This window comes from Gymnoscopelus braueri (genome assembly GCF_963280865.1).
Source record: "Gymnoscopelus braueri genome assembly, chromosome: 13".
Taxonomy (NCBI): Eukaryota; Metazoa; Chordata; class Actinopteri; order Myctophiformes; family Myctophidae; genus Gymnoscopelus; species Gymnoscopelus braueri.
This window is the reverse complement of record NC_137615.1, coordinates 45,500,439-45,517,486: the sequence shown is the minus strand read 5'-3', so window position 1 is coordinate 45,517,486 and position 17,048 is coordinate 45,500,439. Positions and strand designations below refer to the sequence as shown.

At 41.4% G+C, this 17,048-nt stretch overlaps 1 protein-coding gene across 2 annotated transcripts; it reads left to right on the top strand.

The window, feature by feature from the left end:
* Window positions 1–257: 257 nt before the first annotated feature.
* LOC308098822 (myelin protein zero-like protein 2) lies at window positions 258–13,886 on the top strand. Of its 2 annotated transcripts, XM_080447273.1 has the most exons (7): window positions 258–412; window positions 7,598–7,767; window positions 8,759–8,966; window positions 12,107–12,382; window positions 12,506–12,587; window positions 12,739–12,766; window positions 12,876–13,886. In XM_080447273.1, the coding sequence occupies exons 1-7, from the start codon at window positions 370–372 to the stop codon at window positions 12,987–12,989; spliced, it is 921 nt and encodes a 306-aa protein (XP_080303399.1). In that variant the 5' UTR covers window positions 258–369; the 3' UTR covers window positions 12,990–13,886. The 2 variants fall into 2 exon arrangements, with proteins under 2 accessions (XP_080303399.1, XP_080303400.1); XM_080447274.1 differs by lacking the exon at window positions 12,739–12,766.
* Window positions 13,887–17,048: the final 3,162 nt, after the last annotated feature.

Sequence of the window (17,048 nt, the reverse complement as noted above, 5' to 3'; positions counted from 1 at the left end):
TTAGGGTTAAAAATGGCACAAAATGGTAAACATATAATTCATGAAATTGCCATCCTCCATGTTGATGTCCTCACAAGTATAGAAATACAAACGTGTGTGTGTGTGTGTGTGTGTGTGTGTGTGTGTGTGTGTGTGTGTGTGTGTGTGTGTGTGTGTGTGTGCGCAAGTAAAAAGGATATGCTGACTATAGCTTCCTCTCCGGATGTAAGAAATGACGCAAATAAATCACTTCCTTATAACCAGTGATAAAGTGCAGAGCTGACGTGTCCAAAACATAGAGATATACGACAGTGTTCAGTGAATGTCCAGTTCAGACTAAAGCATTACTGGATCACAGCATCATATCAGTCTATCTGTCTTGACTCATCAATGCATCAAACAGCCCTGTTTTTTCTCCTGCTCTGGATCTCAGGTACGACTCTGATTTAATCATACTTTCCAAATACAATAGGTAAATAAATAATATGATTGCAAAAGCAAAATTACATTTAAATGCACTATACCAACTGCAGGATTTTACTGTGTGGTTAACAGGCTGTACATTTTTAGAGTGTGTGTGTGTGTGTGTGTGTGTGTGTGTGTGTGTGTGTGTGTGTGTGTGTGTGTGTGTGTGTGTGTGTGTGTGTGTGTGTGTGTGCGCGTGCGTGTGTGCGTGCGGTGCTAGATGGTAGCACAGGTCTGCCCGGAACCGACCGAGACAACTATTCTTAAAGCGATCTCATGTGCCTGTGCCATGCTCGTGTGCAAATCAATGTTGCCATTTTAATATAATCTCATTTTTACCAATTAAGACTAAGAGATACCAGTATTGCAGATAACTGAACAAATAAGGTGTCTAGATGCTGATGAGTTGTTATTCTTTTGTGGTACTTAGAACTCATTCATTCCAGATAAACAGTCAATGGTTCTCTTAAATCAGATGAATCACTCATAATCATGTTCAAAGAATGCATCAGATAACTCGTCACGGTCAAACTCCCCTTCCTCTATCTCCTCTTCCATACGGTGGTATGGTTGTTATTGGCGTTCATCATGGATCTGCTCTTTGGTTGGATGAGTTTTCCAGGAGATGTTTTTAGCACACGAGGCATCTTGTATATGTGCCTGTCTCGTAACTCCTTTTTCACAAACCATATCTCAGAATGATTTAACAAGATGCTTTCAACACAGGCCCTGGAGAGACCTTGGTAGCAGTTGAAATGCCAGACTCTTCTGAGTTTGTTGCAGGCATTCCAAGCTTGTCCCTTTCTGGCAAGAAAGTCCTTTCTGCTGTCAGCCACATATGACCCTAGACATTTAAAGTTGTCGACTTCCTTAATGTGTGATCCATCCTTTGACATAATACACATGGGTGGATAGGGTCCTCGGCAACTCTCCTACCGGATCAATTCCATCAGAAGGCGCGCTCAACTCAAGGTTCAAGGTTCAAGTTTATTAATGTCCCAGAAGGGCAATTGGGTTTACAGCCAGAGTAGTGGTTTAAAACATACAGACAGTACAGGACAACAGCAGACATGAAACACCATAGCATAAAAACATAGGTCTGGGCGCATCTAGTGCAAAAGATAAAAAAGGAATTATAAAGTGCCGGCATAAAGTGCTTGTTTCATCATCATCATCATCATCATCATCATCATCACAGTAATCACAGTAAAGTGCAAGAGTTAAAGAGATAAAGTGCCTGTTTCATCATCATCATTATCATCATCACAAGAGATAAAAAAGGAATTATAAAGTGCAAGGGGAATAGTCTCATGTAATTTAACTGGGTGCAGATACTTGAAGATATACAATGAAAGGATTATAGGCACTCTCTTGAGTGTGCTTGAGTAGTTTCTTTCTAGTTATCTTTTAATAGATTTGCACAGCAGCAGCAGTCTATCTAGAGAAACGGACGCGTTTCGGCACGTCGGCCTTCCTCAGTGTTTCAAACTCATTCATAAGTACGCATTCAGTTTTATTTGTGTTTAGCATGAGTCCTACCTTGGCAGCGGCTTCTTCAAATGAAATGAGCTGGGTCTGAGCAGGTGTTATATGCTTTGCGGTCAGGGCGACATCGTCCGCATAGTCGAGGTCAATCAGATATTTCTCGCTCTGACGACGAAAAATGATAATTTTATTAAATGCCATATTGAAAAAAATAGGACTTCAACTTACACATAAAAACACCCAGAAAGCCGGCCATTCTAAATTCAAGTGGTAGGGTATTGCACGACTTAGGGCGATAGAAGCCATAGAACGCGACACGTTGTGAGCTTGTAGATCAGCTATTTTCGGCACGCAGATAAGTGTAAGTCAGGTATACGACGCCATCAAAATACATTTACAACCAACTGTAGATTTAGTCGACTAAAATCTAGACTAAATCTAAAACATTTCAGATAACAAAATACGTCTGAAACTTCGGTCGATTATTTCTCCATTTTAATACCAATATATTGGTATTATACATATATACATTATATATATATATATATATATATATATATATATATATATATATATATATATATATATATATATGTGTAATTATATATAATTATATATCATTGTTATCGTTGATTAGTCACCTTTACAATGAGGTACAGCTTATAAGGATCGGGCATTTGTGGATTGAGCAACACAGCTAAACGTGTGGGCAGCGCCCCCCAAAAATTTGCCAAAATACATCAATATGCTTCTGTTGGTAATTGCTCTCGTTTTGAGCGACCTGCCAGCACACACTTGCTGAGAGGTGTGTGACACCTGAGTATGGGTCTTGCAACTTTGTTGAGTTTGTGTATGCTCCAAGCAGCAACACTGCCCCCATTGCAGAAAGTGATCACTGAAACGGTGGTTTGGATACTAGGCGCTCATAGTTGGGGTGATGTCCTTTAGGATTGACCCCACCTCCCTCTGGTTCAGATGCCCCCCCTCTCTCTCTCTCTCTCTCTCTCTCTTTCTCTTCTTTTTTTCTTTCTCTGTCTCTCTCTCTCTCTCTGTCTGTCTCTCTCCGCCGTGTGCGCACCGCCGACCCGGATCCAACAAGCCCTCCGCCGGCCCTCTGCGACCCACGGTACTGGAGCAGCGGCCGTTTTTCGGTCAAAAAACGCAGATGGCGCAGTCGGTAGCGCTGTCGCCTCACAGCTAGAAGGTCCTGGGTTCGATTCCCGCCGGGGACGCTGTGGGTGCTGGGGGCGTGTCTTCTCCTCCACGTCATCAGCGCCCATACCCTAAGTGGGGTTGGCGAAAGGGCCTACTCTGTGTGGAGTTTGCATGTTCTCCCCGTGTCTCCTAGGGTAGTTAATACCCTCACAAAAACATGTGGTAATCCTGGTCACTATACCGCCTCCCCCATGACAGCCGGGGCGCCTGATGGAGGGGAAGGGAACTGGTTGGAATAACGTGTTCCTTCCACGCGCTATGTCCTACCAGGGAAACTCCCCCCTGTCAGGTGACAAGAAGGTCAGTTGGCTCTCATGCATTGAAGGAAGCATGAGCTCGGCCCTGGCCTCCCTACTGTGGGGGACTGGTGTAGCGCTGGTGTAGGGCTGTTGCAGCGCCCAGGATCACTTAAGGCGTCTCCAGACCAAACAGACTACTTCAGACTACTTCAGACTGCAACAGACTGGTATTCGGTTGGCAAAAGTTGGCATTTAAGTCTGTCAGCCGACTGGCCATTCATGTGCTAATTTGACTTTTAGCCTGCCAGCGTTGCCAGGTCTGCTTATTATAAGCGACTTTGGGCTTGTTTCCCTGCAAAGCCACTTGTACATAGGGATGTTCCCAGCGTTTTTTCTTCACTGACGTGCAGTGGTGTAAAGTAACTAGTACATTTACTCAAGTACTGTACTTAAGTACAATTTTGAGGTACTTTTACTTTACTGGAGTATGTCCAATTGTCTATACTTGTACTCCACAACAATTATTTGAAATGTTTAGTTACTAGTTACTTTGCAGATATAAAACATTATGAAACATACATTTTATACCTATAAGCTATTTGAAAATATCAGATCTACAAGCTCACAACGTGTTGCGATGCACGCGTTCTGAGCTTGTAGATCTGCTATTTTCAAACATTTTAGTACTTTTACTTTTGGTACTTTAAGTACATTTTTATACCAATACTTTAGTACTTTTACTCAAGTAAATGTCACATTAGATTCACAGAATGTATTTTACCCACAAGTTATTTTCATTCAAATGAAATGTGAATGAACTTGCACTAATAATGACTTTAGTTGATTTTTCACTTTAAAATATAGTATTTCTTAATTATTAATAATTACAGCTTGTAGATTTCATGAGCCTGGGTAGGTCACCCTGGCTTGGCGGAGATATGCCCTGTAGCACACACTCCGCACAGCAGCAGCAGGTGAAAGCAATTCACTTAAACGAGAGTTGTGTTGCGCACCAAAAAACGGACTAAAACTGTCACATTCTAGCTGCTGAAATAAACTTCCCATTTAGATCATTGTTGACAAACGAACAGGGGACTGGTGTCAAAAAAAAAAACGTATTGACAGGAAAATCGCGCATTGATACTTTTACTCAAGTAAAACATTTGAGTACTTTTTCCACCACTGCTGACGTGTACACAACATTTTTTTTAACGGTTATTCGAATAATCAAAATTAAATACATGAATTAATTTATTGAAATTAGCACCCAGAAAATAGCCAAAACTGAGCACATTTCGATCTATAAGGCCAAATATAATTTGAAAAATATAGCTGCAAGCAGCGATAATACGGGGCCAGTGAATGAGAGAGAGAGAGAGAGAGAGAGAGAGACATGGAAACGGAATAGATTGAAGAGAGAGAGAGATGGAAGCAGAATGGATTGATTGGACGTCTCAACCTATTGCCATTAACAGGAATCAAACCCTAAACCTTCGGATTGACAGGCTGCAACACTACCTATAGCTTTGTCCAGGCTGAGGTTGTCTGTTGAAGATAAAAGTGAACCAGTGAAAGCAGCCGATCTACAAGCTCAGAAACACGTTGCTATCTGAAAAGTTTTGAGATTGTAGATCGGCTATTTTCAGAATGAAGTATGTCATACATTGCAAAAACATACCCTCTCAAATAAGCATTTCATGTTATCTTTACCCTTTGCACATGTATTCATTGATACATTCATATTTTTTGCAATTCAACTTAAATGAGTCTGCATCAAGTGAGGCTTGAACCGGCAACCTTGCAGTCATGAGGGACTCACTTAAGGGAGAAGCCATTGGACCAACAGACAAGACCTGTGAAAAAAGAGATAACACAGCAGCCGATCTACAAGCTCAGAAACACGTTGCTATCTGAAAAGTTGTGAGATTGTAGATCGGCTATTCTCACAATTTTGTCATATATTGCAAAAAATACTCTCTCCAAGAAGCATTTCATGTTACCTTTAACAGTTGCGCATGCATTAATGGATACAGTCATGTTTTGTGCGATACAATTGAAAAGTAGCCAGCAAGAGTTGAGGCTTGAACTGGCGACCTTGGATCGAGAGGCTGATGCTGAAGCGAGACGCCATTGGACCAACAGACCAGAACCAGTGAAAAAAGAATTCACACTAACACTAACACTAAGATCACTCGTTCACAAACCATTTACCAATAGAGAAATTGTATGTCTCCTCGAAACCGAAACCAGTGAAAGCAGCCGATCTACAAGCTCACAAAACGTTGCTATCTGAAAAGTTGTGAGATTGTAGATCGGCTATTTCCACAATGAAGTACGTCATACATTGAAAAAACATACTCTCAAATAAGCATTTCATGTTATCTTTACCGTTTGCACATGTATTCATTGATAGTCATGTTTTTTGCAATTCAACTTAAATGAGTCTGCATCAAGTGAGACTTGAACCAGCAACCTTGTGGTCGTGAGGCATTCGCTTAAGGGAGAAGCCATTGGACCCAACAGACAAGAACCTGTGAAAAAGGAGATCACACAGATGATACAGTTTCACGCAAATAGCTGAAAAATCCTGGGTTTAAGTGTTTTTCAAACTGCTCAAAATTGCGGACAATCTAAGGGCGGGGCTTACTGGTCAACGTGATACATGTGTTCCTCATGAGTCAAGGCACATGTGTAAGCAGGTTTAATGGCTGTCGGCCAAACGAGGCATGACTTTTGCCTGTTTAAAGTTTGCATTTTCAAAAAATCGCTATAGCGCCCCCCTTTGACCAATTGGAGTAAGATTGGTTTCAGTGATATTTGGAATGACCCTCAACATTAACGCAAAGTTTCAAAGAAATGTGAGTCTGCATGTATGTGTTAGGGGCAGATGAATAATTGTCATAAAACTGCAATATTCATTGGCTCATTAAAGCTTCATTTTTTCACTTATGGAAAATCTTTTGCTGCTTGTTTGTCGGCATAGGTCCAAAGTTCATGTGTAAAACGTTTCGTGCAGATTACTCAAAAATCCCAGGAGGAGATAGGTTTTAACTGTTTTTCATATAATTCAAAATGGTGGGAGATCTAAAGGTCAGAGGTCAAAAGTCAGAGTGTGAAAGTTGTTCATCATGAGTAGACGCATGTGTGTATTGAAGTTTCATGGCTGTAGGTCAAACAGGGCATGAGTTGTACCTGTTCAAAGTTGGCATGTTGCTATAGCGCCACCTTTTGACGAAAGATTGTGAGAATTATTTCTTGATAGTTTTTCATGACCATCTACCATATGGCCAAGTTTCGTAAAAAGCGTATGCACGGTTCAGCCAGAACTGCGAAAAGTGGCAGAAGAAAAAAGAGGGGAACATTAAGACAGGTCCAGAGCTGAGCTCTGGCCCCGTAAAAATATTTTAAGAGTATATGAAAGCCAATTAAAATGTTTATACTATTGGAATCTTACACACCTGCTCCCAATAAATTACATCACCACAGCGCAAAAGTAGGTCAAATCAATCAATCTCTCTCTCTCTGGGAGCAACAACGAGAAACAGTGAATGTAGTTTTTCATAGACATGGTCGCTTGTTTCTCTCACATAATCTGGCAACACCGACAGCCCTCTGTTATCACTTCGTCTCTGCTACATAGCTACTCCAGTCGGGCCCCAGTCGGCTAAAAAGCTGAACATGTTCGGTCGGCTCTGGGTCGGCCGAAAAGGTCCCGACGGACCCCCTGACGGACCCCTAACCAACTGGACGACTATATACGACGCTTCCCGACGCCAAGTCGGCCCAAAATCGGTCTGGTCTGGAGCCAGCTTTAGGAAATTGGTACTGGGTGAAAAAAATGGGTTACAAAAATCAAAGATTCTCTTCCAACCATGGAGGCCCTTGTCTCTGATTTGGTCCACTGATTGTCGTAGGGCATAGTCCACCGCAATGACATAGATCATATACGTACAGTATGTCAAAGACCACTAACGTCATAGATGACTTATGTCACAGGCTGGTTATGTCAAGTCTAAAATCCACATTGGAGCCTCGCCGTTACCCTTGTGGATCCCCACATAATTCCCAAAACAATTCCCAGTGGGCTGGAGGCGTCGAGTAGGCTCTGTAGTTTGGAATTTTTTGTTGCATTGTGAGGGTGAGACAAAGCAACATGTCAACATATGGTCCAGAAATGAACAAATGAAGTCACTTACAAGTCTCCATCTTTTCAGGCACAAATCCGGCATCAGCAGTCGACGTGCATACCCCTGCAGAAGTGATTGCTGAAAATGGTACCACAGCAATCCTTAAATGTTCCTTCCGTTCGAAAGAAGTAGTCAGCAGTGCTGCCACAGTGAGCTTGACCTTTCGTCCAACTGGATCTGATGCAAGTCCCCATACCGTAAGACTGTTTCCATTAATCTCATTATATTTCCCCACTGCTCCAACTTCCTTGATGCGCCCATTTGCGTCAGGATAGATTTTCCGCCATTTAGAAAAATCGGTACACATGATCTCTCGACCCTGGCGATAAACATATCCAAACGGCATTTTGATAGTCCTTACCGTTCGTCCGTAATTGGCTTCCACAATTAGTGGGAGAGGCCCGTTTTACCAAAAATGCCAAAAATCACGAACGAAACGTCCGGTCAATCTCAAATTTGAATCACATGTCAAGAGTGGTTTACTCAAAGAATCCCCAAAAGCATTTCCACTTTGATCGATAGGAGGCGCCACAAATGCGCAAAATGTAACCGTTTGATAAAAAAACATGATTTTTGGGGGGATCAGTTCTCTCAAAAAGAAAAGTAAGTGATCTCAAGAGTGACATGACGATGTGATTGGGATTGGGCCTGTTTCTTTATTGGGAGGGGCCTATTTCCTCAAATCAAAACGGCACGCGTCACGAACGCGGGATCCGATCGGCACCGAATTCAAATCGCACGTCGCGCGGCCTCCGACGGTATACCTCCAGGCGTATTCCTTGAGTCCCAGCGGCCGCGGCCGCGGCCCGCGACGGCGCAACCACACTTTGCAATTTCCCAGAATTGCGACGCGTCTAGTCTTGGATTGCTTTGCTTTGTCATCCAGCAATGGATTGTGAGAGCAAATCACATTTGTATTATGATAATCTAAAAGCTAAAGAATACCACAACATGTCTATCTTTATTTTGCCAAATTATTTTGTCAAATCCCAGTGTGGACATGGTCTAATCAGTTCTATAAATCATTTTATCAGTGTGAAATGGAGTTCAACAACTGATTTAAGTATAAATTGTTTTTGTTTTGTATTGTCCTCTTATTTGCACTTTCTTGGTTGGATTTCTGTCAAAAAGAGCTTTGGGAGCAGAGCTCACACCTCTTAACTTTCTACCCACCCTTCCTTCCTGCAGATTTTCTACTATGGAACTGGGAAGGGTTTCCCATCGGAGCTGTACAAAGATAGGGTGCAGTTTATAGGTGACATGAACAAGAAAGACGCCTCTATCCAGCTGCTCCAGATGCATTTCAACGATGTAGGCACCTACTGCTGTGATGTGAAGAACCCGCCAGATGTATCGGGCAATCCATCTTGCACAGAGCTTAGGGCCAAACAGAGAGGTAAATGCGTTGCTGAACATAGCAGTTGAGGTTTTAATCATTAGTTTAAAAGTAATTAATCATAAGTAATTTCATTATAAGTTCATTGCTGAGTTTTGTTGTGCCTTGTTTTCTTCACGACTATGCCATGACTAAACAGTACAGTTTAAGCTCTGAGAGCAAGACAAAGTAGGGCAAAATAATATAAATTCATCAAATAAAAAATAAAATAATACAAATAAAGAAAGCATAACAACATGGACATTAATTCAATTTAATTTAATTAAATGCTATATTGAAGGAAAATAAATGACTTTAACTTACTCTAAACACCAAGAGAGCTCACCATTCTATGTTCAAGTGGTAGGGTATTCCACAACTTAAGGCCACAGAACCAGAAAGCGGTCTCACCAGTGTTTTTAGCACTTTGGGAACATTTAAAAGGAGAGCATAGGAAGACATGAGTGTTCTGGTTGGAACAAAAAAGGTAATATATAATATGTAATATAAAGTGGTACCAGGTTCTTAAGTGCTTTGTAAACAAATAAAAGCAGCGAAAATTTTGCTATGAAAATATCATTCTGTTATAGTGCCACCATAAGGCCGATTTGAAATATTTAGGGTGGAGGTTCTTCCTTGGCCTACTGGGAGTGTGTCGTGCAAGGTTTCACGCCGTTCGGTCAGCTGCTGTGAGATTAGCTGCTCACTAACAGACGGACAGGTGGACAGCCAGTCTCACAGCACCAAAAACATAATCCATCGCCATCGGCCATTCCAGACTGGCGGGTATAATAAAAACAATATGTGATAAATGCAACAACCGGGATATTCCCTTACGTGTAGGATTGTGAGTTCAAATGTTACTGTTACTGGCCACGTTTCCCAAAGAGATCCTGCGTAGGGAGTGACGTGCGGTCGTTACGAAGGCTCCTTTACGATGGCTGGCTTACATTACGGGTGTTTCCCAAAACCGCACGTAAGAGCCTCTCTCCACAGTCTACGCTGTACCTTAGCATGCAGGTAAGGTCGGAGCTGTCCTATCAATCGATGCCAGACTAACAGATTGTTCCACAGAGGCTGTAACAAGTGGAATTGTACTCGGCCCATCAATAAAATAATGCTGAAAATGTACACGCTTTAAGCGCTGTTGTTAACTAACAGCACAATAACTGTTGATTTAGTCGACTAAAATCATATGATATTTAGTTAACTAAAACTAGACAAAAACTAAAACATTTCAGATTACTAAAATATGACAAAAATGTAATGGAATTTTATTCAAATGACTGACTAAAACGAAATAAATATTTGCAAGTCAAAATTAACACTGCTGGTGTCGAGGAGACTGGGTATTTGTGGGTGTGGATCTGACCCACATCCTGTCCCCCCATTGCATCAGAATACCAACGGCCTACACCATAACTTCCTCTTATCAATGACTTGCTGTTTTTGACCATGTATGTTATGATCCGTTGCTATGGTGTCAGCTGCAATGTTTTGACTTTTGGGGAACCAATGCCATATTATAGGTGTGTCGGATGTAATTAAAATGTATAAATAGTAATAGCCTACTGCTGTGTAATTCTGTTCGGGGGTTGGTTGGTAGAGCGACTTCCCACGATCAGGCAAGGGACATAGCCTTATGGAGCTTACATTACATTACATTACATTACAGTCATTTAGCAGACGCTTTATCCAAAGCGACTTACAATAAGTGCATTCAACATAGGTAGGGAACGAAACTACTAATCACCAGAAGTCTTAAGTGCATTTCCTGCAAAAAACAAGCAACCAAGAGTATACCTAGCGCTAAGGTAAAAGTGCAATATATCAGCTACCTACTTTCTTAAACAGATGAGACAAAATAGCAAAATCAAATGAGCACAAGCTAAAACAAATAAGTGTATCGACTAAACAAGATCCAATAAAACAATACAAAAATAAAACAAGAGTTCGTACAACTAGTTAACAACAAGTAGGCCAGGCAAAGAGGAAGGGTAGTGTTTCCTGAAGAGGTGGGTTTTCATCAGCCTGCGGCGAAAGATGGGCAGTGACTCTGCTGTCCTGACATCAGTGGGAAGTTCACCACTGTGGGGCCAGAACAGAAAAGAGTCGTGACCATGTCGATCGACCAGAAGGACCCTTGAGTGACGAGGCAATCAGTCGCCCCGAGGTGGCAGACCGAAGTGATCGGGCAGGGGTGTAGGCATCGACCATGAACCGGAGGTAAGAAGGAGCTGTTCCTTTCACTGCCCTATAGGCTAGCACCAGGGTTTTAAACTGAATGCGAGCCGCTACAGGGAGCCAGTGCAGAGAACGGAGAAGGATAGTTGTGTGGGAGAACTTGGGGCGGTTGAACACCAGACGAGCTGCAGCTTTCTGAACAAGCTCCAGAGGTCTGATGGCTGATGCCGGAGCACCAGCAAGGAGGGAGTTGCAGTAGTCCAGGCGGGAGATGACAAGAGCCTGGATGAGCACCTGGGCTGCCTTCTCCGTGAGGAAGGGGCGAATCCTCCTGATGTTGTAGAGGAGGAATCTGCAGGACCGTGTCACTGATGCGATGTTAGCCGAGAATGACAGTTGATCGTCCAAGGTCACACCCAGATTCTTCGCAGTCCGAGTTGACGTCACCACAGCATTATCAATGGTGATGGCCATGTCTCGGTGCGGACAGCCCTTCCCCGGGAGGAACATCAGCTCAGTCTTGTCCAGGTTGAGCTTCAGGTGGTACGTCGACATCCACTCCGAGATGTCAGCCAGACAAGCAGCAATGCGTGCCTCCACTTGTGTGTCAGAGGGGGGGAATGAGAGGATCAGCTGGGTGTCATCGGCATAGCAGTGGTAGGAAAAGCCATGGGAATGGATGACAGCACCAAGAGATGTAGTGTAGAGAGAGAAAAGAAGAGGACCCATTTCTGTTTAGGCATATTATGCTTTTAAGTTTTTGCCGAAACTTATCGAATGTAGCCGGAAAACTGTATCTTGCTTATTCGCAGGTCATTACACTGGTCAGAAAAAAAATACAATCGGGCTACTGTAACAATGAATACGACATAATAACAAAATAGAATACAATAGAGAATATATAATATAATTCAAGAAACATTAAAGATAAAGATATAAATGAATGACTAATAGCTCTTCCTGTCTTGACCTCATAGTAATTCACACAATCATAGCTGTGGATCCACCAGGAAACGTTGTCGAGGGCAGAAACGTGACTCTGACCTGCAGCAGTGATGCTGATCCACCAGTAGACAGCTACACCTGGTACAAGAGGACTGGGCCTCCTGGTTCCAGCTCCCTGGTCCAGGTAGGGTCAGGACAGGTGCTGGTTCTGGCCTCTCTGCTGCCCACCCAGACTGGACTGTACTTCTGTCACACCGGGACTTCTCTGGGAGTTGCTGAGGTGCAGCTGCTCATGGACAACACAGACAGTGAGTAGACAAAGGACGTTGTTGGAAGAAATGATAGTGTTGTATTTTACAGTGTGTAACCTGGTAACATATTCTACTGATGTGTCAGTATAAGATGTAAAATATCCTTTCATTTTGCTGCAGTTGATCGGGTCGTCCTTCGTGTTGTTATTGGAGTCAAGGCGTTGGCATTGCTGGTGTTTTCTATGGTTCTGTTGTGGATCTGGTGAGATTCCTGTCATCATAACTAAATACAATTACAGTCCAAGGCCTACTAATCTATTGAACTATACCCTGTTCTTGTCAGTATTGCAAAAGCTTTAAAAAGTATACTTATCTTTACTTTACTTTAACATAATATTTCATGTTTTTAAAAGGAAACAAGACTCTGGCATGGACAAAGAAGTGAGGAGATCTGAAAATTTGTTTCATTGATTCCTCTTACATAGGCCTACTGATTAATGTTATGATTTATATTTATGTTATGATCATAAACGTGTTTCATGTCTTGTAGGAGGAGGACAGTCCAAATTATGTAAACATCAGTGGAAGTGTTGGTCGTAGACAAGGCGGCATCTCCTCTGCTGATCAGAACACCAGGGTTGTTGAAGAGGAATCCAACATTTAAAGAAAGAAAGAAGCATGAAGACAATAGTTAACATTTAGAATAGACCATGTGTTTATCTACGAGGGTGTATTAGGGCCTCCTAGGTGACAAGATTTTAAGCAAAACAAATTACAAGATTAAACTCGGAATTCTCGGATTCCCTAGGGGGCCCTATTTTGCGCATCTTAAGTACTGGAGGTGTGGTCAATGCTGTTTCACTATTGTGAGTGGCCAAACAGCATTGGCCATGCCCCCAGATCTTAAGTGAAGTCATAAGACCTGGTAGACGCACAAAATAGGTCCCAAAGGAAAATAAGTAGGATATTCACGAAATTTTAAGTTGTTTTAAAGGGAAAACAAGAAAAAAAGTGAATTTGATTGATTGCTTGATTGATTATTTTATTAGACAGAAATGCGAAACAGCACGAGTACAGTCAAACACATGGTCTAAAAGGATACCACCAAAAAAGTTCTTGCGGTCTTGTTTCCATCGGGGTCCTATGTATTCAATTCATCAACATAACATAAAAGATACGGGGGGGGGGTGATGAACTGTCTAAGGGAAAAGTGACATTTACCTCCCCCCTTTGGCCTCTTGAAAGGTGAATTTTCAGGTTTTAATCTAAGGAAGAACATCCCTTCACTAAGGATGATCACACTGCCACCCTTTCCATTTTTGCAATGGATAACCTCATCAAATTATAGCCTACTTTGCCACCAGATTTAGCAATAAGGAAATACACTTGAAGTCAGTGAATCGATAGAAGAATGCAACGTTATTCAATGTGTTATGTGCTTTGGTTGGGTGTCCAGAGAGGATTCCTGACATCGACATTAATTAAAGAGTTTATGGGGACAAACCACAAAGACTTAAGTTTTGTTTATTGACGTATTACACGCAATCAACGCATTGACTATTATCATATCAAAACCATCATGTGCATATAACCTAAAAATATACGGACGGACGGGCGGCTCAGGGTAGAGGACAGAGTACAGCAACTTGCAATGGGCCTGGTCTTCAAGACACTCAAGGGACCATGCACTGCCCATGTACCTGTCTAACTACTTCAATAGAGTGAGTAACGCCCACGGGCACAACACCAGAGGGGGCTCCACTGATCTTGTTCCCCCCAAAACATGGGATGAATGCATTCTACTAGTCTGCCACCAAAATGTGGAGCCACTACCACCAGCCATCAAAAGGTGCGACTCACTATCCTCTTTCAAAATCACCATAAAAGAGCTGTCTGTAATTTTCAACAGGACCTGTAATCAAACTCCAAGGAACTCGATTAATTCAGGAACATTTTCAAATTTGAATTTGAACACACACGTTTGTTTGTTTTGAAATATCACTCAATCACTGGGCCTTGGACATCCCAAGGTCCCCTGATGAACAAGATGGGTATTGGTGAACACATTTTCCCAGGCAGTATAATGCCTGGGAAATGCCTCTGTGGACCTTTTTAAAAAACTTTTAAAGACTCACCTATTCAAACAGGCCTTTACATAGCCTTTTATGATTTCCAATCTTTGTGTTGTAACATAATCCTGTATTGATTTCTTGATTTTTACCGGCTGACTGGTAAAATGCTGATTGTTTTATTCTGTCTTTTTATTTTTTGCTGATATGTTCTGCTTTCATTGTTGTGAAGCACTTTGTGACTCTGATGTCTGTGAAAGGCGCTCTACCAATAAAATGTACTTACTTACTTACTATAATAACTTTAACTTTATAGTGGCTTTCAAGAGACCCAGGGACGCTTTACAATACGTGAACAAAAGTGTCAACAGTGCACTGCTGCCATCTGGTGGGCTCTGTAGGCAGACACTTTTAGGCAATGTTGATATCTAGAATGCATAATTTAACTGTGGTCTATCCTACTGCATTGTTTTTTCGATAACAGTTTGTCTTTACCCTGATTATATTAGTGGAGGAAGGCAACGAGCTGAAATAATGTGTTGTCCATTTACATTCAAAAGACATTGAAATTGAGTAATGAGTAAATGGAACGCTGTTAATGGAAGAAGCTGAGAATGTAGTATATATATATATATATATATATATATATATATATATATATATATATAGTAATATTGTAGATTGTAATACAAACATGTAGTTATGATAAACTGAAATTAGATACATTTAATGAGTAGATATTTGAATGAAACCTCTAATTGACTGAATCTAATCTTATTTTACTTTTTTGTGCACATGCCAATAGAAAAACAGCACTTTAATGACGCAGTAAAAATATACCCTCCCCCTCATTATCATAACACAGCAGGTGTGGGCATGAGGAGGAGGAGGGACTAGGACAGGTGGGTGGTGCTAAGGTGGTGTAGGAGGTGCTAAGGTGAGAGCCAGGTATACTTAATGAACTGTGAACTTAATGCCCACATAAAAACATAATTTTAACACTTTCTGTACTATTTTGAAAAAAATCGTCCTAGTATAACCATAATACCTGATTGATTATGTTTTAGGGGGGGAGAAAATCACTGAAAATCACGGCACCCCGTCTTTAAAGCAAACACTGCCAGAGAACGACAGACCCGGAATTGACGTCAATTAAAAAAATTAAATCTTGTTTACTGCCTGATTATTTCCTGTGGGGAAATGGCGACATCTCCATTCCTCTTGCTTTACGTGAAGAACAAGCCACATTCAAATGGGCACAGCTATGCAATGGATTACAGCGAGCGGAATGTTATTTTTCCCCCTATACTATGAGGCCCCCGTGCATGTATTGAGGTGATATCTGTGAGTACGGCGATCACGGATAATATTCCATGCCTTTTCAAAGGTCAGTAAAATCGCTCATTTTCGCTGGGAGTAGCATCACACTATTACTCTGGCAGTTAAAGACTTAAGAAGATACTCATCTAGACTCATCTACACTTTTTAACATTCTGTTATAAACATAAGTGTATTACCTTTTTGTAAAATAAAATGTCAGAATCAACTGTGTCTATCTATACCTACTGCATTATGCACACAAGACAAAGTAGGGCAAAATAATATAAATTCATCAAATAAAAAATAAAATAATACAAATAAAGAAAGCATAACATGGACATTAATTCAATTTAATTTAATTAAATGCTATATTGAAGGGAAAAAAATGACTTTAAATTACTCGAAACACCAAGAGAGCTCACCATTCTAAGTTCAAGTGGTAGGGTATTCCACAACTTAAGGCCACAGAACCAGAAAGCGGCCTCACCAGTGTTTTTAGCACTTTGGGAACATTTAAAAGGAGAGCATAGGAAGACATGAGTGTTCTGGTTGGAACAAAAAAGGTAATATATAATATGTAATATAAAGTGGTACCAGGTTCTTAAGTGCTTTGTAAACAAATAAAAGCAGCGAAAATGTTGCTATGAAAATATCATTCTGTTATAGTGCCACCATAAGGACGATTTGAAATATTTAGGGTGGAGGTTCTTCCTTGGCCTACTGGGAGTGTGTCGCGCAAGGTTTCACGCCGTTCGGTCAGCTGCTGTGAGATTAGCTGCTCACTAACAGACGGACAGGTGGACAGCCAGTCTCACAGCACCAAAAACATAATCCATCGCCATCGGCCATTCCAGACTGGCGGGTATAATAAAAACAATATGTGATAAATGCAACAACCGGGATATTCCCTTACGTGTAGGATTGTGAGTTCAAATGTTACTGTTACTGGCCACGTTTCCCAAAGAGATCCTGTGTAAGGAGTGACGTGCGGTCGTTACGAAGGCTCCTTTACGATGGCTGGCTTATGTTACGGGTGTTTCCCAAAACCGCACGGAAGAGCCTCTCTCCACAATCTACGCTGTACCTTAGCATGCAGGTAAGGTCGGAGCTGTCCTATCAATCGATGCCAGACTAACAGATTGTTCCACAGAGTTTGGCTGTAACAAGTGGAATTGTACTCGGCCCATCAATAAAATAATGCTGAAAATGTACACGCTTTAAGCGCTGTTGTTAACTAACAGCACAATAACTAACTGTTGATTTAGTCGACTACAATCATATGATATTTAGTTAACTAAAACTAGACAAAAACTAAAACATTTCAGATTACTAAA

What these genes read in the sequence shown, in the direction of transcription:
- LOC308098822 (XM_080447273.1), top strand. Translation starts at nt 370, where the DNA reads ATGCATCAAACAGCCCTGTTTTTTCTCCTGCTCTGGATCTCAG. An exon ending in TCTCCTGCTCTGGATCTCAG is followed by an intron (nt 413 to 7,597) that starts GTACGACTCTGA and finishes CCATCTTTTCAG; the next exon opens with GCACAAATCCGGCATCAGCA. An exon ending in GCTCATGGACAACACAGACA is followed by an intron (nt 12,383 to 12,505) that starts GTGAGTAGACAA and finishes ATTTTGCTGCAG; the next exon opens with TTGATCGGGTCGTCCTTCGT.